At 39.9% G+C, this 25,466-nt stretch overlaps 1 protein-coding gene across 2 annotated transcripts in view; it reads right to left on the bottom strand.

Moving 5' to 3' along the window:
• Window positions 1–25,466, bottom strand: part of LOC311614534 (vascular endothelial growth factor receptor kdr-like) — a 234,117-nt gene that overhangs the window by 113,463 nt on the left and 95,188 nt on the right. For both annotated transcript variants that reach the window (XM_084869431.1, XM_084869432.1), the window contains exons 9-12: window positions 25,112–25,229; window positions 23,117–23,289; window positions 12,945–13,095; window positions 8,816–8,936 (exon numbers count right to left, since the gene is read on the bottom strand). In XM_084869431.1, coding sequence (XP_084725557.1) covers window positions 8,816–8,936; window positions 12,945–13,095; window positions 23,117–23,289; window positions 25,112–25,229 — 563 coding nt within the window. The remainder of the gene's footprint in view (window positions 1–8,815; window positions 8,937–12,944; window positions 13,096–23,116; window positions 23,290–25,111; window positions 25,230–25,466) is intronic.

The following is a 25,466-nucleotide window of genomic DNA, read 5'->3' as shown; positions in this document are numbered from 1 at the left end:
TAATAGCTACTCACTATAAATAAGATATTTTCTTAAAAGACTCTAAGAAACTGAAGGATGTGTTACAAGAAGAGAATAGGCTCTGAAGATAAGGCAGCCCAGAGCCCAGGTCAAGGACAGAACTAATCTGAAGGGAGACAGTGTTCCTGGCTAATCTTTGCAACATTCTGGGGCTAATTGTTACAAGAAGAATGAAAGAAGGCAGACTCTTGGAATTTACTGACTCTAGATTTTTCCCCACCCAATAAACTTTTATAAGCAGTTGTTTGAAATGAAATGTCAAAGAGCAGTTTTTTTAGGATGTCATACCTTCTGCTCAATCCATATTGCCAACAATATGAAATAAACACTCATAAATGACTCAACCTTGTCTCTGCTTATTGGCTTAATGGTTATAGGCAGGGATGGACTTGATTTTGTGTTTGGTTTCAATTTTAGCAACTGCAGGAGGACTGAAAAGTAGGACCTTTCTCAGGGTAAATACCTGAGATCCTGCTGGCTGCCTGTCGTGTTACACTTTCGGTTCTGGCAACCCCCTGTTGTTTGACTTAGTTGAATTGAGCATTTCTTTTTATGGGTACGGAAAGCATCTGCTGCCTATCATCTGAGTTGAGCCTGATCAGCTGCAGGTTGCAAGAGATACCCCATGATCTTTGCTTGGTCTCTGAACCACACTGGCTCCAGATCAAGATATTGCTCTGCTTCAGTTGGCTTCCTAACGCAGGGCATTCTGTCTGATTCTGTGGCTATACAGATAGGAGGGCATGGTGAGCCATAATACTCATATCTGTCTGTTGTGCACACCTGTAAATATTGTATAAAAGAGTGTTTTTGTTAGTTATTGTTTGATGTGTCTTTATTGCTCAGTTTATTTGTTTAAAATAGGGGCATGTCTCACTTAGCGAGGGGTCCCAGCTGTTTGTGGTAGGTTGACTCCGTGGCAGGGATTATAGGAACTTCCCAGCAACTGCTGAGCGTTTTTTTCTCTCCGGGTCTCTCCCTACTCTTCATCTCAAGGCATCCACCACCTGAAACGTTTAGTGGGTGAAAGGAAACACTTCTCTGGGGGAGTGGATGGACTCCAAGTCTGACTGGGTAAGTCAAACTGGTGTGCACGCTGGGAGTCCTCTATCACTGCTTTCTGGGCTTTTTGCCATCTGGGACTCTGCAACAAGTCATCTGCAGTACCGTTTTGGCAGGGGATAAGACTCTTTGACTTTAGTCCAAGTTCCTCCATGGGAGGAAATCAGTTTCTGTCTGAAAGCTCTCCTCTGTCTGAAATGAAACTTTGGTTAAAATCGCTCTTTGTTTTCTTATCTTTCAGTGATTTTCTTTTATCATTCTGTTTTGTAACTCATTTGTTTTAACTTCTTCTTTGCTTTAGATTGTTTTTGTTTTGTTTTTCTGTTTTGAAACAAGCAGCTTGGTCTTGGTCCATTAGGTTGTATTTTAGCTAACTGGTCAATTTAAGTCAATAACTACTTAGAATTGTTTAGCCAAAGGTCTGGTTAATAGGAATAAGATTTCTTATGTGCAAGCATTCATGTTGTAACATCATAAGGATTCTACTCAGAAAGAAAAATATGGGAAAATAAATCTTTTAAATGATCCTTAAGTCCTCCTTAAATCATGTAAGTCCTCCTCCTGGAGGTTCAGAACTGCAGAGATGCCCTTAAGCAGGCTGCTGAAGAGGCAGGGACCACTCTCCCCTTGTAAAGGGGAAAAATGTACTTTTACACTAATGCCAGAAGCCCAGGGGTTGCTCAAGTCCTGGGAACAAGCTGTGGAGGCCTGATATCTCTACTCTCCCTCTGCCTTTCCTCCAGCTTGCTAAGAGTTGTAAGGTTGGGTTATCTCTATTACACTTGTAAAAATACACTGAGATTGTCTATACTCCATTGTATATGCTCTTGCCTCCTTTTATCAAATATCAATTGAGCATAATGTCTTGGGTTGATTTCAGCGTTCTCTGTTCTGTTCCATTAATCTTTATGCCTGCTGTTGTGCCAGTACCAGGCTGTTTTGAGCACAGTGGGTTTGTAGTATAACTTGATTAGGGGCCCAGTGCACGAATTCACGCACCTTGAAAGAAACTGTGGGCTGCGAGGCTGTGGAGGACACAGGAGCAGGTCTCAGCCCATCCTATGCACCCCGCTCTGCCCCTCCTGCCACACCACAGTCCCCTGTCTGCCAGCAGCCCTGCTCCTGCTACCACCGCTCCCATGCACTGATGGTACCAGCTCTGCTCACACCCACTGATGGCATGGAGTGATTGGGGCTTGCATCAGCAGGGGGTACAAGTGGGGGGCCAGTGCCATTACTGGGTGCCAGTGGCGGCGGCTGCTTGATTGCCCTTCAGGAGCAGGGAGAGGTGGGGAAGCCTTCAGGGGCAATCGGGGCTGGCAGCCACCGCTCGCTTCTGCTGATGGTGACAAGCGATCTGGACCAGCACCAGGTGCTGGCAGCAGGTGCAAGCAGGGCCAGCAACAGCAGCAGGTGCAAGCACCATGGCACATGGGAGCAAAGAATTTTCGGTAACCACCAGAGGCTTGCCCCAATGACAGTGACTGTTGCCCCACCGTGGTCTGGCTCCCCTGCTCAACTGCTCCACCATCCTGCCAACTGCCAATGCCTGCCATGTTCCACGTGCACCCCCTGGAGGTCATAGCGACCAGTTGTTCAGTTGTTTTGTTGTTCCACTGTTTGGTCTATTTATATATTAAGGTTTTATATATATACTAGAGGCCAGGTGCTTCTAGTATATGTGTATGGGGGTGGGGGGGGTGAACCTGAGCCCAGCCTGCACCCTCTCCAATCTGGGACCCCCTCAAGGGATGTCCAACTGCCTGCTTAGACCTGATCCTGGTGGGATCAGGCCTAAACGGGCAATCGGACATCTCTCTGACAATCCAGGACTGCTGGCTCCCAATTGCTCGCCTGGCTGCCTTCCTGTTAGCCCCTAACCACTTCTGCCTGACAGCCTGATCACCCCCTAACCACTCCCATGCCAGCCTGATTGATGTCTAACTGCTCCCCTGCCAGCCTGTTTGCCGCCAACTTCCCTCCTCTGCTGGCCTGGTCCCTCTCAACTGCCCTCCCTTGCAGGCCTGGTCCCTCCCAACTGTCCTCCCCTGCTGGCCATCTTGTGGTGGTCATCTTTTGTCCACATGGGGGCAGTCATCTTTGACCACATGGGGGCAGCCATATTGTGTGTTGGAATGGTGGTCAATCTGCATATTACTCTTTTATTAGATAGGATAGAGGCCTGGTGCATGGGTGGGGGCCAGCTGGTTTTCCCTGAAGGGTGTCCCAGATCAGGGTAGGGGTTCCCCTGGGGCATGGGGCAGCCTGAGTGAGGGGCCTGTCGTAATTTGCAGGCCAACCACACCCCTTGGCGACCCAAGTGGAGGCCCTGGTATCTGGAATTTATTTACTTTCTACAATTGAAACTTTGTAGCCTGGAGTGAAGGCCTGGGCTGGCCAGGGTGTGAAGAAAGCTTTGCTTCTTCCATTGCTGGGGGCAACCCTAGCTTCCTACTCTTTCCAGCTCCATGGCTGCCACCATTTCTGTTTGGATTTTTTTACCTTCTATAATTGAAACTTTGTAGCCTTGAGTGGAGGCTTAGGCTGGCAAGGGCAGGCAGAAAGCTTGGCTTCCTCCATTGCCTGGAAAACCTAAGCCTCCTTCCTGTTCTCTGTGGCTGTAGCCATCTTGGTTGGGTTTATTTGCATACTCGCTCTGATTAGCTGGTAGGAGTGGCTGGTGGGCATGGCTTATGGGTATAGCAGAGGTATGGTCAATTTGTATATTGCTCTTTTATTAGGTAGGATAGATATCTGGTATTGTGATTCCTCCAACTTTGTATTCCTATCTCAAGATTGTGGCTATTCAGAGTTTTTTTTTAGTTCCAAATAATGTTTGGATTATTTTTTTTCTAGATCTGTGAAATATGCTATTGGTATTTCAATAGGGATTGCATTGAATTTATAGATTGTTTTGTATGAACATTTTAATAATGTTGATTCTACCAATCCATGAAAATAGTATATTCTTCCACTTGTTTATACTTCTTCTATCTCTTTTTTTCAATATCCTGTAGTTTTCTGAGTAGAAGTCTTTTACCTCGTTGGTTAAGTTTATTCCTAAGTATCTTATTTTTTTGTTGTTGCAATTATAAATAGAATTATTTTTTTTTCATTTCTCTTTCTAAGAGTTCATTATTGGTATATAAAAATTCCATAGGTTTCAGGGTGTTAATTTTGGATCCTGCTACATTGCTGAATTCAGTTATTAAATCTAGTTGTTTTTTTATGGAGTCTTTAAGTTTTTATTTATGTACAATATCATGTCATCTGCAAATAATGAGTTTTACTTCCTCCATTCCAGTTTGGATGCCTTTTATGTCTTCTCTGTCTGCTATGGCCAGGAATTGCAGTACTATGTTGAATAAGAATGGTGAAAGAGAGCATCCTGTCATGTTCCTGTTCTTATGGGAAATGGTTTTAGTTTTGGCCCATTGAGTATGATGTTGGCTGTAGGTTTGTCATATATAGCTTTTATTATGTTGAGGTATGATCCCTCTATTCCTATTTTGCTGGGAGTTTTTATGAAAAATGGTATTGGATTTTGTCAAATGCTTTTTTGACATCAATTGATACCATCATGTGATTTTTGTCTTGCGATGTGTATCACATTAATTGATTTACAAATATTGTATCAGCCTTGCATCTCTGAATAAATTCTACTTGGTAATGGTGTAGGATATTTTAATGTAATGCTGGATATAATTTGTTAATATTTTGTTAAGGATTTTAGCATCTTTGTTCATGAGGTATATTGGTCTGTAATTCTCTTTCTTGATAGTGTATTTATCTGGTTTTGGAATTAAGATAATGCTAACCTCATAGAAAGAGCTTGGAAGTGTTCCTTCCCCTTTAATTTTTTGAAATAATTTGAAGAGGATAGGTGTTAGGTTTTATTTGAATGTTTGATAAAACTCCCCCTGTGAAGCTACCTGGACCAAGGCTTTTGTTTGCTGGAAGATATTTTATTATTGCTTCAATCTCATTGTAGTTATCAGCCTATTCAGGTTGTTTGATTCTTCCTGATTAAATATTGGAAGATTGTATTTTTCTAGGACTATGTCCATTTTGTTCTGATTGTCTAGTTTGTTGGAATATAGTCACTCATAGTATTTTTTATGAGCCTTTGTATTTGTGTGTGCTCAGTTATTACTTCACCTTTTTCGTTTCTGATTCAATAAATAGTGCTGTGAAAATTGGACAGGTATATACAAAAAATGAAACTAGACTGTTAGGTCTGATCAAATAATTGAATCGACAACCCTTCCCCTGAGAACTGACTTTTTAGGTCATTTAACTATGGACATTCCCTTTTGTTGAGACCACATTTTACTTGCTGAGACCACGTTCCATTATCTCTCCCCTCTGGACCGGCACAGAGAATTCCCCACCCAGAAAAAGCCTGCCAAAAGTCCTTTAAAAACTGCTGACTCCCATCACTGGGTGCTGGAGCCAACTAGGCTCAGCCACTTGGTGTGTGGATGATTGCATAAATTCGTAATCCATCACCATTCTGGCCTAGTGCATTCCTCCTTCTGCAACCTAATATTTGGTGCCAGAAACCCAGGAGGGTTCCATGGGATGGGGAGCCATTGCCCTGGTTTTGGTCATGCCACGTTTGCTACTCGGATTGCAGTAGGCAGTGGCAGCTAGGCCTGGCTTACCTCTGAATCCTACTTGGTAAGGATTAGTAACTACATTGTCTGCCTCTATTAGGCCTCCTTCCCTTATAGGCCCTCCTGAACTGAGGAAGAGGAACCGTTGTCCTGGCTCCCATCACCCTGAGTTTGCTACTCAGATACTTGATTGCAGGCATCGATCAGGCCTTCCTCCCTCACAGAATCCCCCCCCCCTTGTATTTTATTTATTTATTTTAAATTTATTGTTGACACTGTGACAACTGTCCCCCTTTGCCCCATCCCCTAGGCTCCCCCCCAACTTTCATCACATTGTTGTCTGTGTCCATGGGGTATGCATATATGCATATAAGTTCTTTAGATAATCTCTTCCAGTCCCCAGCCTCCTCCTCTCTGAGATATGTCAGTATATTCCATATATCCATGCCTCTGGTCCTATTCTGTCCATCAGTTTATTTTGTTCATTACATTCCATATATAAATGACATCATATGATAGTTCTTTTTCTCTTCCTGGCTTATTTCACTTAGCATAATAATCTCCAGGTCCATCCATTCTGTCACAAAGGGTAAAAGTTCCTTCTTTTGTATACCCACATAATATTCCATTGTATAAATGTATCACAACTTTCTTATCCATTCATCAACTGATGTGCACTTGGGCTGTTTCTAGATCTTGTCTATTCAAAATAACACTGCTATGAACATAAGGGTGATATAACCTTTCTGATTGGTATTTCAGAATTCTTAGGTAATGTTCCCAGATGTGAGATCACTGGGTCCAATTTCACTTCACATTTTTTTGAGAAAACTCCATACAGTTTTCCACAGTGACTTTGCCAGTCTGTATTTCCACCAGCAGTGCACTAGGGTTCCCCTTTCTCCACATCCTCACCAGCACTTGGTGTTTGTTGATTTATTGATGGTAGACATTTTGGCAGATGTGAGGCAATATCTTATTGTACTTTTAATTTGCATCTTTCTGATGATTATTGACAGTGAGCATTTTTTCATATCTATTGGCCATTTATATGTCCTCTTTGAAGATGTATCTATTCAGGCCCTTTGTCTATTTTTTTATTGGATTGTAATTTGGTGCATCCATTACAAAAAACAATATGGTAATTCCTCAAAAAATTAAAAATTGAGCTGCCATATGACCCAGCAATTCACATCTGTGTATTTATCTGAAGAAAAAAAAAAAATACTCATTCGTAATACTATATAAGAGGTAATATGCACATTGACTGTCATGCCTTCACACAAGATGGTCACCACCATGTGGTCACAAGATGGACACCACAAGATAGTCAGTAGGGGAGGGCAGTTAAAGGTGACTGGGCTGGCAAGGGAGGGCCGTTGGGGGCAATTGGCCTGGCAGGGGAGGGCAGTTGGGGGCAACTGGGTCAGCAGGGGAGGCAGTTAGGTGTCAATCAGGCTGGCAGGGGAGTGGTTAGGTGATGATTAGGCTGGCAGGCAAAAGAGGTTAGGGGCAATCAGGTAGGCAGACAGGTGAGCGGTTGGGAGCCAGAAATCCTATATTGTGAGAGGGGTCCCAGATTGGAGAGGCTGCAGGCTGGGCTGAGGGACACCACCCCAGTGCACAAATTTTGCACCCAGCCTCTAGTGATATATAAAACCCTACATTCAGTGCAGCATGACTTACAATAGCCAAGATATGAAAGAAACCTTGGTGTTCATAGATAAATAGAGAAATAAGATATGGTATGTTTGTATATGTAATGAATATCACTGAGCTATAAAAAATAATTAAATCTTGCTTAAAGGGTATTATGCTAAGTCAAATAAGCCAAATGAAGAAAGTTAAGTACCATACAATTCCATTTAAATGTTAAATCTAAAGAGCAAAATAAACAACAATAAAAATACTATGTGTCCATAAAAAAGAATTCCTACATTGTGACAGCATGGATAGACCTGGAGATTAATATGGTAAATGAAATAAGCTAGTCAAAGACAAATACCATATGATCTCACTTATATATGGAATCTAATGAAAAAAATAAATAAACTGATGAACAAAATAGAAGTGGAGGCATGGATACATGAAACAGACTGACAATTGCCAAAGGAAGGAGAGAGATTGGAACTGGATGAAAGAAGGTGAAGGGATTAGCCAAAAAGAACATATATGGATGGCCCATAGACACAGACAATAGTGTGGTGATGGCTAGAGGGAAAGGGGGTGGGGCGAGAGCTGGGTGGAGGTGGATAAAGTGGGAGCTGGGGACATCTCTAATAGTGTCAACAATTAAAATAACTTTAAAAAATAAAACAGGAACATACTCATAGATACAGATAACTAACAGGATTGCCTGATGAAAGTGGCATTGGAGGGCTAGGTGAAAAAGGTAAAGGGATTAAGGAGTAAAAATTTGTAGTTACAGAATAGTCACACTAATGTAAAATATAGCATAAGGATATAGTCAATAATATTCTACAACTATGTACAGTACCAGGTTGGTACTAGACTTATTGGGAGTATTACTTCATAAATTATATAAATGCTAACCAGTATGCTAAACAACTGAAACTAATCTTATATAATAAAACTCTAATATGCTAATAAACCAAACAGTAGAATGACTAGTCACTATGACATGCACTGACCACCAGAGGGCAGACGCTCAATGCAGGAGCTACCCCCTGGTGGTCAGTGTGCTCCCATAGGGGGAATACTGCTTAGCCAGAAGCTGGGCTCAAGGCTGGTGAGTGCAGCAGCAGTGGTGGGAGCAGGCCTAAGCTGACAGGCGGACATCCCCCAAGGGGTCCTGGGCTGTGAGAGGGCACAGGCCTGGCTGAGGGACCCCCGCCCCCCCCGCAAGTGCATAAATGTCGTGTACCAGACCTCTAGTATAAAATAATATTGAATGTCAACTTTAGTCGAAAAAAAATTTTTAAATAAAAAAAAGAAATCAGCATCATAACTAAAGCTTATGGTTTATAATTAACAGTTTTCAACCAGATCCTAGATCTCAGGCATTCCTGGAATTTAACATCACCTGTATGACTAGCAGCCCCACTCATTTACAGCTTATGAGGTCACTTTTACCACAGCAACTCCCAGTGCTATACCTTTGCTTTTTCTCCATTTGTCACTACCATATCCTCAATGGACAGGATTCTGTTGCCTATAGGGAGATAATTTTTCAGAGTCTCATTAGAAAGCTGGATCCGCTTGCCCCGTTCCATACACCTGGAAAAGAATGAGATTGTATTTACAATCTAGTCAATAAAAAGGGTATGAAGCATAACAATTATTGCAGATAGTGTATCTTATAATCTGTGAAGATATCACAAAAATTTAGAAGGCAAAATGGTCAGGGAAGGCCTATCTAAGGAGGTAACATTTGAACAGAGTCCTACAAGAAATAAAATATGAGTCATAAAGATTGTCACAAAGATTTCTGGGGAAGATGGAGGGTAGAACAAATGTAAAGGTCCTGAGCTAGCAACATGCCTGATGTATCAGAGGAGCAAGGAGTCCTGTGTAGCTAAAAGTCCCTCAGCATAAGAGTAAATATTATTGTTTTTAATCTAATAGAGGCCCAGTGCATGAAATATAGACTAGTATGACTTCTAAAATAAAGTAGGTACTCAATAAATGTTTACATAATGAAAACTTTCTTATGAAAATTCGTGCACTGGGGGAGATGGGTCACCTCAACTGGATCTGCCCCATCTCACAGTCCAGGAGCCCTCAGGGGATGTCCTACTGACAGCTTAAGCCCGTTCCCCCCTAAACCACAGTCTGGCCTCCCTCTGTGGGAGGCGACCAAGCTGATCAGGGGAAGGTGCTGCCCCCATCACCCTACTGCTGCTGCCACTACTGGCTGCTGTGGCCGCCTGCCCTTGGCCCTCACAGCCACCACAGTTTTGTCCAAAAGGATGTCCAGTCTATCTAGTCTAATTAGCATATTACCCTTTTATTAGTATAGAAGATACCCATTTTTCAAGGCTGATATAGAATATGAAGCCCTGTAAAATTTTCCTACACTGGTGTCTTCTCCTGAATGAATGTTCTTACTCTGAACCTTAAGCAAAGAGATTAGGTTTATGAGAATTCTGGGGAGCTGTTGAACAGCCCAGATATCCAGAAAAGCATATTACTACAGGGAATGATAATGTACTAGACTTATACTCAGCAAAACTGCAATTCAATTCAAGCACTGCTAGCTTGTGTGGCTTCTTACAGCTCACTTCCCCTTTTCTGAGACTGTTTTCTAAACTCTTAAATGGAGCTAATATTAGTTACAATATGGACTTATTTGAGATATTAATACGCACTTGAAATGTTCTGTAAGTATAGACTGTACACAAAGTTTCAATGACAATATGAAAAAATACTAAAATATCTTATTCATATTTTATATTGATTGGTTATGAAATGACAAATTTTTGATATATTGGATTAAATATATCAAAAGTTTACTTTTTTACTTTGTATAATGAAGCAACTAGAAAATTCAAAGTTGCATATGTGGCTTAGACTGGTGTCTGCATTATATTTCTGTTGCATAACTGTTTGCATAACTGGCTCCTATTGTTTAAACTTGAGGTTAAGTATTTTTCCCTCATAAAGTTTATGTTTTCTAAAATATGTCATTTTTGTTTATTCAAAGTAGGTCCTGCCCATTATACTCCTTTTTTTGTCATTTATATACAATCAAGATTTGAATCTCTAAGAAAACTCATGATATGGGTACTATTTGCTCCATTCAATTTTCATATAAATGTGAGAAATATAGACTAGTATGACTTCTAAAATAAAGTAGGTACTAAATAAATGTTTACATAATGAAAACTTTCTTATGAGATACACTTGGAAAAGGTATTTTCTTTTTTTAAAATATATTTTTATTGATTTCAGAGAGGAAAGGAGAGATAGACACATCAATGATGAGAGAGAATCATTGATTAGCTGCCTCTTGCACACCCCACATTGGGGACCAAGCCAGCAACTTCGGCATGCAACCTGGCTGGGAATCAAATCCTGACCTCCTGGTTCATAGAGGTGAAGTGATTTTCCCCAAATCCCAGAATAGTCAATATTTTAAGAAAACTTCATCAATGTTCATCTATCTTTTACCACCAGACCTCCCTGCAGGCTTGACATATGAGACAAGCTCTCTGCTTTACCATAACTCTGAAAGAGTCGGGAGGCCAGTCTACTCAGGTTTGAGACACACCAGCCAGGGGCAAAAGGCTTTCTCTCAGGGGAGTGTTCACTATACCCTCCTCTTTTCTTCCAAATAGAAAGGTGCAAAAAAATGTAACTGGATTTACTGCATCTCAGCTAACTGAGAACAATGGAAATCATTTGGGAGTTACTGAATGTCACAGTAAGGAAAGGTGGCAGGGCAGAACCAAAATAATTAAGTGGCTAGGACCACTGTTATTCTCACCATCTAAAAATCTTACCTATGTGTAGGCAGGAAGAAACTGAGTGGAGCTTGTTTATAAGAGCTGGCTGAAAAGTACCTGTGAGACATAGACTGCCAGCCACTTCTATTTGAAGATCTAGGTCTTGGTCTGATAACTATACCCCCTAATTTTCCATCAAATCAAGGCCACATCTTAATGGTCTGGGCCTTCAGAATTGGATTTCCTAAACATTCCCATTCAGAGTTTAAATATCCCCTAGTGATAACCCCTAATTCATTATCATGTTCCTAAAACTCAACCTTCAGCACAGTGTAGCACTGAGTTAATAAGATGAACTCTCCTGGTCAGCTAATATGTAATCCTTCAGACAACAAAGAAACCTGAGTGGACTGGCCTCCCGACACTTTCAGAGTTATGGTAAAGCAGAGAGTTTGTCATATCATATATGTCAAGCCTGTAGGGAGGTTTGGTGGTAGAAGATGGATGAACATTGATGGAGTTTTCTTAAATACTGACTATTTTGGGATTTAAATTTTCCTTTTATTTTTCCTTTAAATTTTCCTTTTATTTTTTCTAATTTTTAAAAATTTATTTATTAAATTTTGAGAGAGAGAGAGAGAGAGAGAGAGAGACTGACTTTCTCTTCCACTTAAATCTTCAATCACATTGAGGGAAACATCAATTTGTTGTGCATTCATTGGTTGCTTATTTTATGTGCCCTGACTGGAGATCAAATCCACAACCTTGCCTAAACTGGTTTGGCTCAGTGGATAGAGAATCGGCCTCCAGACTGAAAGGTCCCAGGTTTGATTCTGGTCAAGGGCATGTACCTTGGTTGAGGGCACATCCTCAGATGGGGTGTGTGTGTGTGTGTGTGTGTGCAGGAGGCGGCTGATCAATGCTTATCTCTCATCAATGTTTCTAGCTTTCTATCCCTCTCTCTTCCTCTCTGTAAAAACTCAATGAAATATATATTTTTTTAAAAACCCACAACCTTGGCATTTCGAGACAACACTCTAACTAGCTGAGGTACCCTGGACAGAGTATTTTTTTCTAATTCTTATAGTGACAACAGGTGGCTCATTGTCCCAAAGGTGACTGAAACAGAGCAAAAATCAAAGTATCTAATATGTTCCAAGCATATGATAGGGCATTTATAAATGGAAGCTCTTAAGTGGTAAGAGTCAGGATGCCTGGCTCTCATTGTGAAATCCTCTTGACTTCTGTGTTGTGTCAAGTGAGTCATTTATCTCCCTAAGCCTCCATATCTCCATTTGTTACTGGGAAAGAAGAATCTCTGCCCTACCTTCTCCACTAGGATCACAGAAGGCTAAATGAGTGTGCTGTGATCTAAAAATGCTATTTGCTAACAGATTTTCCCATTGTGGGATTATTATTTCAATCAGGTTTATAATGTAAACAGTTCTCAAATCAGTGAGACATGTCCACTTTTTATCTCCATTACTGATTTTTTTTTCCATGCAATGACAAATATTTAGAAACCTGTCCCATTCTATTTCTCTTCCACTTAAACCTTCAATCACAATCTAAATTTCCCAGGCCTGTGATTCAAAACAATTACTTCTACCTCTAATTTGAGGCTGTAACAGTGGCCAAAACCTGGTGTTTGGTGGCTATTGGAGTACTACCTCTTCTTTTAAATTCCAGGCCCCATTCCAAGATTACTGACAGTACATGTGATATTATATGGAAAATAAAATCTCCTGGTAAGTTCTTAAGACTGTCAGTCCCTTGTGCCTGCAACAATAAACCTGAGAGTCTAGGCCATACAGGGTCCTTTGGCCTGCAAGTCACTTACAACTCATCTTTCTGGCTGCAGGGCTCCCAAGCCCACATAAAGGATGGCACAGGCAGGCCACTTGCTGTACAGCGAAGGGTGTTCTCACTGCCTAGGAGTATTGGCTGAATGGTCTTCAAATCTGTATCCTTCTCGTAGATCTTGGGTTTTTCTGGACAAAAGGAGAAAATGACAGAGATTAAGGTCCCACATCAGGGCTGATATTTTAACTGTGCTACCATTACAGGAATCCAAATGGTTAGAATATTGAAATATTTCTACATCAGTTTAAAAATACTTGCTGCCCCTAGCTTTCTAAGTGCCTTCTCCTCACAACCTATCCTGGTCCCTCCCCATGAATAGACCCTCCCCCCCCTGTCATCCATGTGACCCAGCAACTCAACGGTTAATATCTGATGCAACAGAGACATCTAACATTCCATGCTTGCACTAAAGCATGACCTGGTTGGTAAATCCTGTGCCCTACTTGTGATTATTTTCAATATTTCACCTCTTGTAAGTACAAAAGAGCCCTGTTGAATAGAAGCAAATCCAATGCTCCAAGTGGCAGAAGGTGTGTTTTTCAAAATAATATTTTGGATTGGTAGTTTACTAAAGGCAGACTGATATCAGGTTCACCTCTGCACCCTGGGCACAAAGTCATGTCTAAGAGTTATACGTTGAACTTAATTGCAAAAGCTAACAGTAGTTGATTTTTTTTATTTTCAGTAACATTTATTATTTGTATTTGGATTTAAGAAAACCACCAACAATAATAATGTTCTGCATGATTTGCAGGAATCTCATTTCTGGGTTCCCTACCTATATATCCAACTGCTTGCTTTACTTCTCTAGTTGAATGATAATACCAATAACATCAATGCTATTAATACTAATAATTAACTGACCTAGGTGCAAGGCATTGCTTTGAGTACTTTATGCAAATAAATTCATTTAATCCTCACCCTGTGAAGTTGATAGTGTGTTTATCCCTACTTACAGATAAAGAAATTGAAATATTAAGTAGCTTTCAGAAAGTCACTCAGCTAGTCACTGGAAGAGCTGGGTTATGAACTCTGGTAGTCTATCTTTAAAACCTTCTCTGTCCCATAAGCATCACAAATTCAATATTTCTAATAATAATAATAATAATAATAATAATAATAAATATCAAGCATATATAGCCCTTACCAAGTCTTTGGAACTGCTTTTAAATTTTTTTTATAGATAGTTTCTCATTTAACTTCATAGCATCAAATAGGACTAACAGAAGGAATACACTTCTGTTAGCCCTATTTTACAGATGAATAAACTGAGATGCAGAAAGATGAAGTAATTTGCCCATGGTTGGTAAAGTGAGTAATTAAACCTAGAAAATATGACTCAAGCACTTAGGTTTATAAACACTACATTGTACCTCCATTCAAATATAAAACTCCTCATTTCCCCTCCACCCTATTCATCTTCATATCAGCAATCTTTTTAGTCATCTCAGTCAGAAACCCATGTATCATACTTGAACTCTCATACTCCCTTACTTCCACATTCCACCAATCACTACAAGAACAAAAACTCAGTAACAGTTGAAACTCTTATCAGTGTTGCTCCCCACTTTACCTCCATATTTTAGTACAGTCATTGCTGAGTACATTCTAAGTGCTCAATAAATTCATGTTTGAAAGTGTTAGTCCAGAGTCCTGTGTCATGTGATGGACAGAGCAGAATTCCACTCTGCTTTCCAATGTTGTTGCCTTTAATGTTGCTGCAAGATCCTCAAATCTTATAAAAAGTGGGGATATGGTTTGGTAGTTTGAGTGTTCCTATTTAAAACTAACCTGGATGTGCTTCTTCATAGAAAATGTAAGAGTTAACAGTCAGGCCTTTACTACATTGACAACAAAAAATTTTCAACATGATGGGTTGGAGGGCAGACTAATCAGGTTTCTTTCGGCCTTGTCTAATATATTTTTTTCCTGGGGATTGTAAACACAAACTGTTGCCCACTGATTCTCCCTTGGCAATCTGCCTTCAATTTTCCTCCCACTCTCTCCTTCTCCCCTCCCAGGACTGACCAACTTTAACATGTAGTCCAAGATCAGCAATATCTTTCCCTTCCTGCTTCTTGTGGCTGTTACATCAAACTCTAAAAGGGTTCTCACCTTTTTTAGACTCAACACATATCTCTTGATGAGAGTGGAATAACTGGAAAGTTGGCTCTTTCAGCCTGTGAAACACCAAATTATAGGAAAAGAACCTTGAATATAAATGTGTGTCTCTGGCTGAGAATAATACAGCCCTTGAACCTGTGGTCCTCATAATAACTAACTCTAGCAATAGAAAGTCTATTCCTGGCTCCATATGGAGTCAGACCCACCTCCCTCTCGCACAACTTCCTTGTTCTACTCCTGTTCCTTTGTTTGAAGCAAGTAAAATAAGGACAGTCACAGGATTTCCTCTGGCAAATTAATTTTAGGAACAACATGTATTATCCCCATTTCCATGATCTCAGAGATTTTTTTTTCTTCATTGAGCATAATCTTGCCTCTAGTATTAAAGAATGAAGGAATATATGACTGACATATCAAAAACAGGGTTGTGGTTTTTGTCTTTCAATGCTGGATGGGGTAATAGACCCATTTACTTTCCAAAGAACTGTGGAAATAATTACTAAGTTTGCTTTTGGTTGGTGTTTCATGAAGAATAAATACACCTGAGAATGAGAGGATGAACAGATATATGAAATAAAAAATCAAGCTAAACCCAAAGAGTACAGGTGGAGAATTAAGTCTAGCAGGGCTAGTATCACCCTTTAAAGTTCTGGAATATTTAAATTCATATAAGCACTGATTGAAAATACTAGGGCAGGGGTATCTTCTCTCAATCATAATTCTAAGTCCCCTTACCTAAACACATCTAGAGTTGCAGGCATACTCATCTTAGAATAGAACAAGCATGCTTAAGTCTCTTGAGTCAGTCTCTTCCCCTCTTGAACTTCAGTTACCCAATCTGCCAGACCGGGAGTGGCTTGAATTTTAATAGTTATTGTTTCTCCTTCAATAGGATTTTTGTGTCAGTTTAGTCTACATGATTCTTACCTCATTTAAAAAGTATGTATTGAGTGTCTCATGGGTTCTATAAAACCTCGTGGGTTTAATAATCTCAAGTAATGTGTAAAGAATATCAGGTAGTGAATAAGGCACTGCTTGTACAACAATATTGGTACAAAAGTCTTTTTATTCCTCAGAATTCTTGGCTTTCCTAAGAATGTCTTATAGAGCTCCAGGAAGACAGTGGAAGCTCAGGACCAAATACCAACTCTTTTCACACCCATGGGATCCATTGTTTTAAATGTATTTACAGCCACATGAGAATGACAACCATCCCATTTCCAACCATTGTTTTATAATTTCCCTGAATCACAAACATGTCAAGAAGGCCCCAAAAGACTCAGAAGGCTAGCTCCTGCATAATAATTCCAAATATACATATTATTTAATTATGTCCTTCAAATTTGGTTGGGTAAACAAATCACCATCATGGTACTTAGTAGCCTAGAAAGCCAACACTGATTGCTTAAGCTAATTCTAGCTACAATTTCTTTTGGAATTAAAAATACCTAAGTTGGGGCAAGTTGTCTCAAGATTCCACAGAGCTGAGAACTTTAAGAAAGTCCATCCACTTTCTTTAGTCATAGATATATTTTCAAATAGTGACATCATTGAATGAGCCTAGAATGGTAATAAATATCATTTAAATATGCAAATAATCATGGGGAAGATCCCAACGGTAATTCTTTTTTTTATTGTTTAAAGTATTACAAATAGTAGTACATATGTCTCCTTTTCTTTCCCAATTTACCTTCACCCAGCCTCCTCTACCACCCCCCTCCTGCACATACCTTCACCCCACACCCAGTATCTTGCATCTATTGGTTATGCTTATTTGCATGCATACAAGTCCTTCAGTTGATCTCTTTATGCCAACCTGAGGACCAATATTCCAATAAAGAAGTCAGCTAATTGTGCATTATTATGTGTATTGCAGGGTTGAGTGAAGAGAGTTGTTTAATGATAGATCTTCCCTTCCTCCAGTTGGACAGATGTAAACCCACCTGCGGCCAGACATACGGGAGCACTGAACCACCAATCAGCACCTGCCAAATACCCTAAGCTTCCCGATTCCTAAGTCCCTAGGTCCCTAATCACCAATAGCATGTGCTGGGTGCCCTAAGTTCTGTCCCCTATCCTCACCTTAAAGGTGCTTGTACCCCGCCCCTCGCTCTCTTCCGGACCCTTTCTCTGGAAGCAGCTGGCAGTGATACTCTTCTCTCCAATAAAGCCTGTGTCCTGCCATCCCGATCTCCGGTCCTTCTTCATTTCATCTTTTATTTTAAAAAGTGTATTTGAGCCGAAACAAAAATCATGTTTCAAATAGTCATGAGGATGAAGTAAGACCATGTACCCAAAAGTACTTTACAGATTGGCCTAGAAGCTGGGTGTGGGAATGGGGAGTACACCTTTAACCTTGTCTAGTAGAGAGAAACTGATGAGATTCATGATGCTACTCAAGTTCAGACCCCTAAGAGGATAGATTGTGTTGCTTCTGCTTCACATGTCTATGAAGGAAATTCCTGAAAGCAATTTCAGAACTTCAAACTGATAGGTGTAGCTTGGATTTTCTTAAAATTACAGGGGCCCCAACAAAAGGGGTCAGTATTTTTTTAAAAATATATATTTTATTGATTTTGTACAGAGAGGAAGGGAGAGAGATAGTTAGAAACATTGATGAGAGAGAGTCATCGATCAGCTGCCTCTTGCACACCCCTACTGGGGATGTGCCCGCAACCAAGATACATGACCTTGACCGGAATCGAACCCGGGACCCTTCAGTCCCCAAGTCGACACTCTATCCATTGAGCCAAACCGGTTTCGGCAAAAGGGGTCAGTATTTAATCATCTCAAATAATGTGTAATTAAAAAAACAGAAATGGCCTTTCTCTGAATTGAAAATAAAACACCGGCTCTTCCACTAATCATCTTACGCACTCACCTGCCCCAAGTATACAGGTCAATGTGAATTTACACCACTCCTAAAATCCTTGTAATTTCCCAAGTAATTAAAACACTAGGAACATTTTTTTGTTCTAATATTTGGTCTTTGACCCTGGTTCCTGATATGAAGCTGAAGATTCTAAAAACCTTGGAATTTCCTGAGTGACAGGAGTGTCTTTTGTTTTAATCAGGAAACTCTGGGTAGGCTCATGGATGGGGGCTGCTCAACAAAAAGACCAACCCATAATTAGAAGCTTGGAATATCCAGCCTCAACCTCCATCCTCCAGAGAGGGGTAAAGAGTTGCAAATGGATAAAATTGATCATCCCTACATACAAGTCCTAATAATATTGGGCTCAAAGAGCTTTCACATTGGTGAACACATACACATGAAGGGAGGGTGATACATTCCAACTCCACAGGTATCCTCCCACACCTTTCCCTATGTATCTTTCTATCTTGCTGTTCATCTGCATCCTTTATCATATCCATTAATAAACTGGCAAATGCAAATAAGTGTTTTCCTGACTTCTGTGAGCCACTTTAGGAAATTAATCAAACCTAAGGAAGGGATCATGGAAAAATCCAATGTGTAGCCCAGTCAGACAGAAGTTGTGGGTAATTTGGAGACTTGTGATTGACACCTGAAGTGAGGACTGCCTTATGAGGCCGAGCTCTTAAACTGTGGGATCTGATGCTATCTACAAGTAGATAGTGTTAGATTGTGGTAAATTATAGGACATTTAGCTGGTATCACAGAATTGCTTGGTGGGGGAAGAACACCCACACATCTGGTGTCAGACGTGTTGTGAGACTATCAATAGTGTGAGTGTAAAGGAAACACACAGTAGGGAAAATTGGGTTTTACCAATTCAGCCAACTAGGTTGGTTTTGGATTATAAGAAGCACAGTTCTAAATTAGTGAGACAACTATTCAGAACTGGAACACATGAGTCTGGGCTCTTTCCAGATTCTTCCATTAGCAAGCTGAGTGACCTTGGCCAATTTCTTCATCATTTCCAACTTTAATATAAGGCTGCTGGAAACAGAAACAGAGTCATAGATACAGGGTACAAACTGAAGCTTGCCATAGGGAAGTGGGATGATGGCCTGGGTTAAAAAAAATGAAAGGGATAAGAGGTGCAAGTTCTAGTTATAAAGTAAATAAGTCACTGCAATGTAATGTACATCACAGGGAATATAGTCAATATATATGCTGTGTCCAATCATCCAACAGGTTGCTATGACATGCACTGACCACCAGGGGGAAGACGCTCAATACAGGAACTACAGAGCTGCAGTGAAGACAGAAGAGAAACAGTCCAGAGATGGAAGACGCTAACAACACCTTGCCATACTAGCAGACAGCAGCTGTGCGTTACTGAAGGATGCCCAAGACCAAACCAGACACAGTCAGACCTTCATCACTACCATTTGTCCACCACCCAGAACTAAAATATCATTGCTGACATGTACACACAAGGAAACGTTAAACATTGAAATAGGGACTCAAAAGAACTGTTGGCCCAGAAAGAAACTCATTACAGACTGATTAATTTGCCTCTCAGCAAGTAACCATTATAGCTTGTCTCATTTTCAAATCTTATAAGTGCATTTTTTGTATCACATAATCTCACACATCTAAGGGAAATAATGAACAACCTAAGCTGAAGAACAAAAACAGACCCAGTGACAGAGAAGCATCCATCAGACTGTCAAACCTCAGAGGGAAGAAGGGTAGAGGGAAGGGGGATAGATCAACCAAAGAACTTGTATAAGCCTAACCAGTGGTCATGTACATCAGGGGGGTGGGGACATATGTGGGGAGGGGTTTGGGATGGAAATAGGGGGATGAGGACAATTATGTGATACCATAACCAATAAAGAAATTTAAAAAATATGAAAAGTTAAAAAAATAAAAAATTGTGGTACATCTACACAATGGAATATTATGCTGCAGTAAAAAAGAAGTAGATCCTACCATTTGCTACAACATGGAAATGGAGAGCATTATGTTAAGTGAAATAAGCCAGGCAGAGAAAGATAAATATCATATGATCTCACTCATTTGTGGAATATAATGAACGGCATAGACTGATGAACAAGAACAAATCCAGAGACTGAGAAAAATTAATCAGAATGTAATACCTCAGGGAAGGTAGGGGAAGGTGGGGATAAGGTGGAGAGATCAACCAAGGGACTTGTGTGCATGCAAATAAGCCTAATCAATGGGCACAGACAAGAGGATGGGGTATAAGTATGGGTTTGGGATTATGGGAGAATGAGGACACATATGTAAAAAATAAAAAATAAAAAATTATAAAAAAATAAAATATTAAATCTAATCCATACTAGTGGTCACCACAACCTTAAAAGAAATTGTTTCATGTGACACAGATTTTTAAATGAAACTCTGTAGCCTGAAAATTATTTTGGAAAGAAACAAAAAGAAGTTCCCTTCAAAAGTCATAAGGATTGTAATTGAAAGTCAATATATTTGGCCTCTTGAACTAAAGTAAGTAATTTGTGTTTTTGCCTCCTTGACAAAGTTTATATAAAGTTACAAAAAGAAATTGGCAGCCAGTTTGAAATTGACTTGCCATGGCCTAGAGCAAAGAATATTCTTACATGATATTATACTACAATGTCATTATAATTTTAGATATTTTACAACAGCATATTGTTCAATTATCCCAAACTTAAAAACTAATTTTTTGAATGCTTGGCAGCAATTTAAAAAAGGACATGAAAGGATTTAATCCCTTTCAGAAGGAATTAAGGCATTAAGAAGGTACTTGAGCATTCTATATTGGCCCCTCTTGCCTTTTTTTTTTTTTTTTTTTTTTTGCCAAGAGGGATCCTCTTCTCACAAACCAGTTGCCTTCAGCTGTTGCCTGAGCATTCTGTTCATGCTAAGCTTGAATCCTTGTGGTGGCTGGTACAATGAATTTGTCTCTCACCCAATCGTGTGAGCTGGGCCCTCCCTGGAGAAGAAACCTGAGTTCCCTGAGATATGTGATCAGTGCTGGGGCCTCACCAGCAGGCGAGGGGATCCCAAGGCATGTGCTGGGTATGGAGGCCACACGGGCATAGGCTACCAAAAACACAGAACTGAACCTTACATTACCCTGCTTGGCCCCAGACGATGGCTGGTTAGCCAGAGATGGGTAAGATTCCTCAGAGAAGAAACAACCTAAGACACACAGTCACAGAGGGGCCATCAGGAGAGAACTTGGGGGTCAACAGAGGTGGGGCACAGACCCTCACACCCCCAACCTTACAGGGGCCTGAACCCTCACCCCTTCTGAGGGAGGTCTCCTGACCCCAGGGCTGCTTTGCTTCCCATGCCCAGCTCAGATTGGGACACAGGTGAGGGACAGAGACTTTGCTGACATCAGCTGCTCTATATCTAAGTCCAGCCTAGCACCAGGAATGCTCAGGGCCTACTCAAGAATGGAAATTATCTTTTGCACTAATATTTACAGAGTAAATTAAGGTTGTTGGTAGAGTAATAAATTTGACAGTAAAATAGTAATCAAGTTTTCAGATTAATTTAAATAGGCTAATTGAAATAAGTGAATATTCAAGAAAATTTAATTGTACTGGAAAAAAGCTATTCCTAAAGTAGTAACTAAAATTTCTATTGGTAGTTCATCTCATGGTAAAATTCCTGAACATGCAATGAACCTAAAGTAGTCACATTTTTGTGCAAGAAATTAAAATTTTAAGTTATCAAGACTGCATTATAAAATTTACAAAAGCCTCCATCAATCAAAAAAAGGGGGAGAGTAGGGTAATATCATGTAAGGAAAAATATCCTATAAGTAAATTACATCTAGAAAAATTTTACTTTACAAAATTAATTTTCATTTGTAATGCTAGCAGCAAGACACCCATGAAAAACACACATGGTGTCTAAATAAGACAAAGGAAAATCGTTTGGGCAAAAATAAACAGGATCCCAAATCAATTATATAGAAAAGATTTCTTTATTAACTTTTGGTCAAGAATATGTTTGTATATTTTCAGAAAACAACTCCAAGACCATGTGGATTCCTGCAACAGAGAGGAATTGACAGGTCTGCTCCAACTACGAAGATAAGAGGAGAAACAGCCCAGACATGAAAGATGCTAAGAACACCTGGCCATGCTAGCAGTCAGCAGCTGTGTGTTGCTGCAGGTTGCCCAGGACCAAACCAGAGAGGAATGGACCTGCATTGCCACCATCTGTCCATCATTCAGATATCATTGCTGACATGTACACATAAGGAACTGTTTGACATTGAAACGGGGACTCAGAACTGTTGGACATTGAAATTGGGACTCAAACATTTTTTGTTATTATGTTTAATTTCTAGTCTGCAGAGGTAAGATTTTTTTATAGGAAAGAAATGGGGAAAAATAGATACAGAGGCAAAGAAGCAATGAACAGACTGTCAAACTACAGCGGGAAGGCAAGGGAGGTTGCTGGGGGTGGGGGTGGGGGGAGAACTGTAAGAGATCAACAGAAGGACTTGTACGAATGCATATAAACATAACCAATGGATAGGAGACACGGGGGGGGGGACAGGTGAGGAGTAGGGGAGGCCAGGGGGAGGTCAATTGTGGGGGGGGAAGGAGACATATGTACTATTTGTAATACTTCAAACAATAAAAAATAAAATAAAAATAAATGCTGGGAAAAAAGGAATCATAAGACAAAATACACCAGTGTTGTTTATAGCCACAAACTATCAAAAAAATTTACATAATAAATCACTTATATACACACAAACAAATATAGGATATTGAGCCAGACAACCTGTGTCCATATTCCAGTTCATCAAGTTACCAAGCAAGTTACATTTCATGTACAAAAACAATTACCAAGATGGAGTTTGGGCTCTCCCCACCTCAAATGACATTTTCTTAATAAGAATAGACCAATTTTAAGGGTCTCTGGTAACAGAAAATAACAGGAAATGAATTTGTCAGAGCTCTGAAAATTCTATCAGCATAGAGGGTTAATCAACAAACATCTTGTGACCAAAAGCACCTTCAAAACCCTTGTCCCTTCATAAAGGTAGTTCCTATTGTATTCCTGTTTTGATGTTTTTCTTACACAATAGACAGGAACATGGATTCCAAATCCCAACAACTCACCATTGACAATCAGTTGTATGGTGAGGTTTTTGTAGAGTCCATGCTTGCTGTTGCTCAGAGCAAAAGTGTAGTTCCCTGCATGCTTTACATTCACGTCCAGGATTGTGAGTTTGTACTTGACAGGGTCAAGTTGAATGGTATGGTTTACTAGGAGTGGTTTTCCATCCTTGAACCTGTGAGGCATGGAGAATGAATGGTTACTACAGTGACAGCTTCTAGGACATGCACTTTATACCCCAAGGCCATTTTGATTATGCTTCATCATGATTAGAAAGGAGAGGTTAAACAGTAGAATCCTCTCTATAAAACTCTCAGGCTGGAGCAAATTTGTACAGCCATACTGGTATTAAAAATTAAATCTGTCTTTTCCTTTTTCCTTAATAATAAAAACTTTTGGAAAGTGGCCTCACTTATGCTTCCACTTCCTCACTTGCCATTCATTTCTTAATACTTGAAACTCAGATTTTTCTCTCTGACATTCAAAAGCATATTCTCCAGGCTTACCAATAATGCCCTGCTTATCAAAGCCAGTGGCCTTCTCTCAGCATTCACAAATGTCAGATCTTCGAGAGCCTCTCGGACACAATTCTAATCATTGTTTCTTTCTCTTCACTGACTCTTCTTCCATTTCCTTTCCCCTTAATTATGTTTCCCACAGAGCAAGAACTTAAAATACTTCAGCACACTGCTGAAATAAGGAGATAGGTAGCTTTGGATAAGAAATTTAGGAGGTGCTAATGAGCTGAATAAGTATAAGGTGTTGTGTAAATATCAGTAAGAACATAATAAAGGCTTAAACACCCCCAATATAAGTGTTCCCCCTGTATTTTGCCTTTGGGCTCTTTTTTCCCCGGATGCACTCTACTTCGGTGCATTTATCCACTCCCAGTTGATGACTCCCCAGCTGACAGTTTCAACATGTAGTTCCAGACCCATATTTCAAAATGTTAATTGACCATCTCTAAATAAGCTCATCTTGGTGCTCCTTTCCTGCTCCATTCACACTACATTTCATTCTGATGAAACCCAGACTGGTAATAGCAGCACCAGTCTCACATTCCACCAAACTTGAAAATTGTGAAAGCACTTCTAATTTTAGGGTTTTTATTCATACATCTAATTGGATACTGAATCCCGAAGATTCTGCTTCTGCAATGTTTTCTAAATCTATTTCTTCTTATATCTCATTGCCTTCAAATTATGCAGGGCCATATAATGTCTCACAACTATTACTATAACCCTAAAAGCTGGTAGCTATTTCTCTAGTCTTTCTCCATTTTAAACCATTTGACACACATAAGGCCATATTAATATTCCCTAAATATTAGCATCAAATATATCACTCCTGACTCAAGTCTTTGATGGTTCTCTACTGTCTACTTTAATAAGCAATAGAGATTTAAAAAAAACAATAATTTATCATTTACTCTTTAGAGCAATTCTATAACAATAAAATATCACCACCCAAATTTTACAGATAAAGAAACTAAAACTTAGAGAGTTTAAGTCATTTGCTTGGTAACTTGATGAACTGGGATTAGATTACAGGTTGCCTGGCTCAAAAGCCTATATTCTTTCTATTGTATTATTTATTACTATTCATGGATCTCTATTAGACTGGGTAAGATCACCTTTAAGACTCCTTCCAAATCTGAGATTGTGGAATTCTGCAACGGCCTTGGTACCTTCCCAGTCTTATTTATTCCTCTCTTTTCAGGATAGAAAACTCCTTTTTCCAAATACATGAAAGATCAATAAAAGAAAGTGGAAACAAGCAAAGAAACCTTTGGAGGAGAATATAAAGCACTAGTTTCTAGGGCTGTCAGTGCCCTGAAAGTAAGGTTGGGGTTGAGTATATTTCTGAGTGCTCAATACCTAGCTCAGGGTCTGCTGCATGACTGACCTTCAGTAAGGATGTATTGAAGGAACAGGTGTTAAGGGTGGGGATTAGACTCTGGGAAACAGAAAACACCAAGGATATAAGGCCCTACTTACCAAGTTACATTGGGGTGAGGGAAAGCATCCACTCTTACTCCCATTTTGAGCATATTTTGTCCAGCTGTCACCTCATAAATGCGGCTTCTCTTGTAGCTCACATTGAGGAATGCTTTCTCTGGAAATAGAACAGGGATGGAATCAGAAGAAGAAGGTTTAACTGAGTCCCAATTTTGTTCACACTTCCCATTAGCAATCACATCCTTCCCAGCCCCAGAGGAATCAATCTTGATTATCATAAGCTGCTGCTTCTCATTGTGGGTTTGAGGGAGGCACTGTTGGAATTTTTAAAGGGATAATTCCTTATTTCATTTTTCTTTTTTAAAATCTTAACCTGATATATTCATTGATTTCT

This window comes from Pipistrellus hanaki, assembly GCF_964339955.1.
Source record: "Pipistrellus hanaki genome assembly, chromosome: X".
NCBI lineage: Eukaryota > Metazoa > Chordata > Mammalia > Chiroptera > Vespertilionidae > Pipistrellus > Pipistrellus hanaki.
This window is presented reverse-complemented; position numbering and strand designations above follow the sequence as displayed.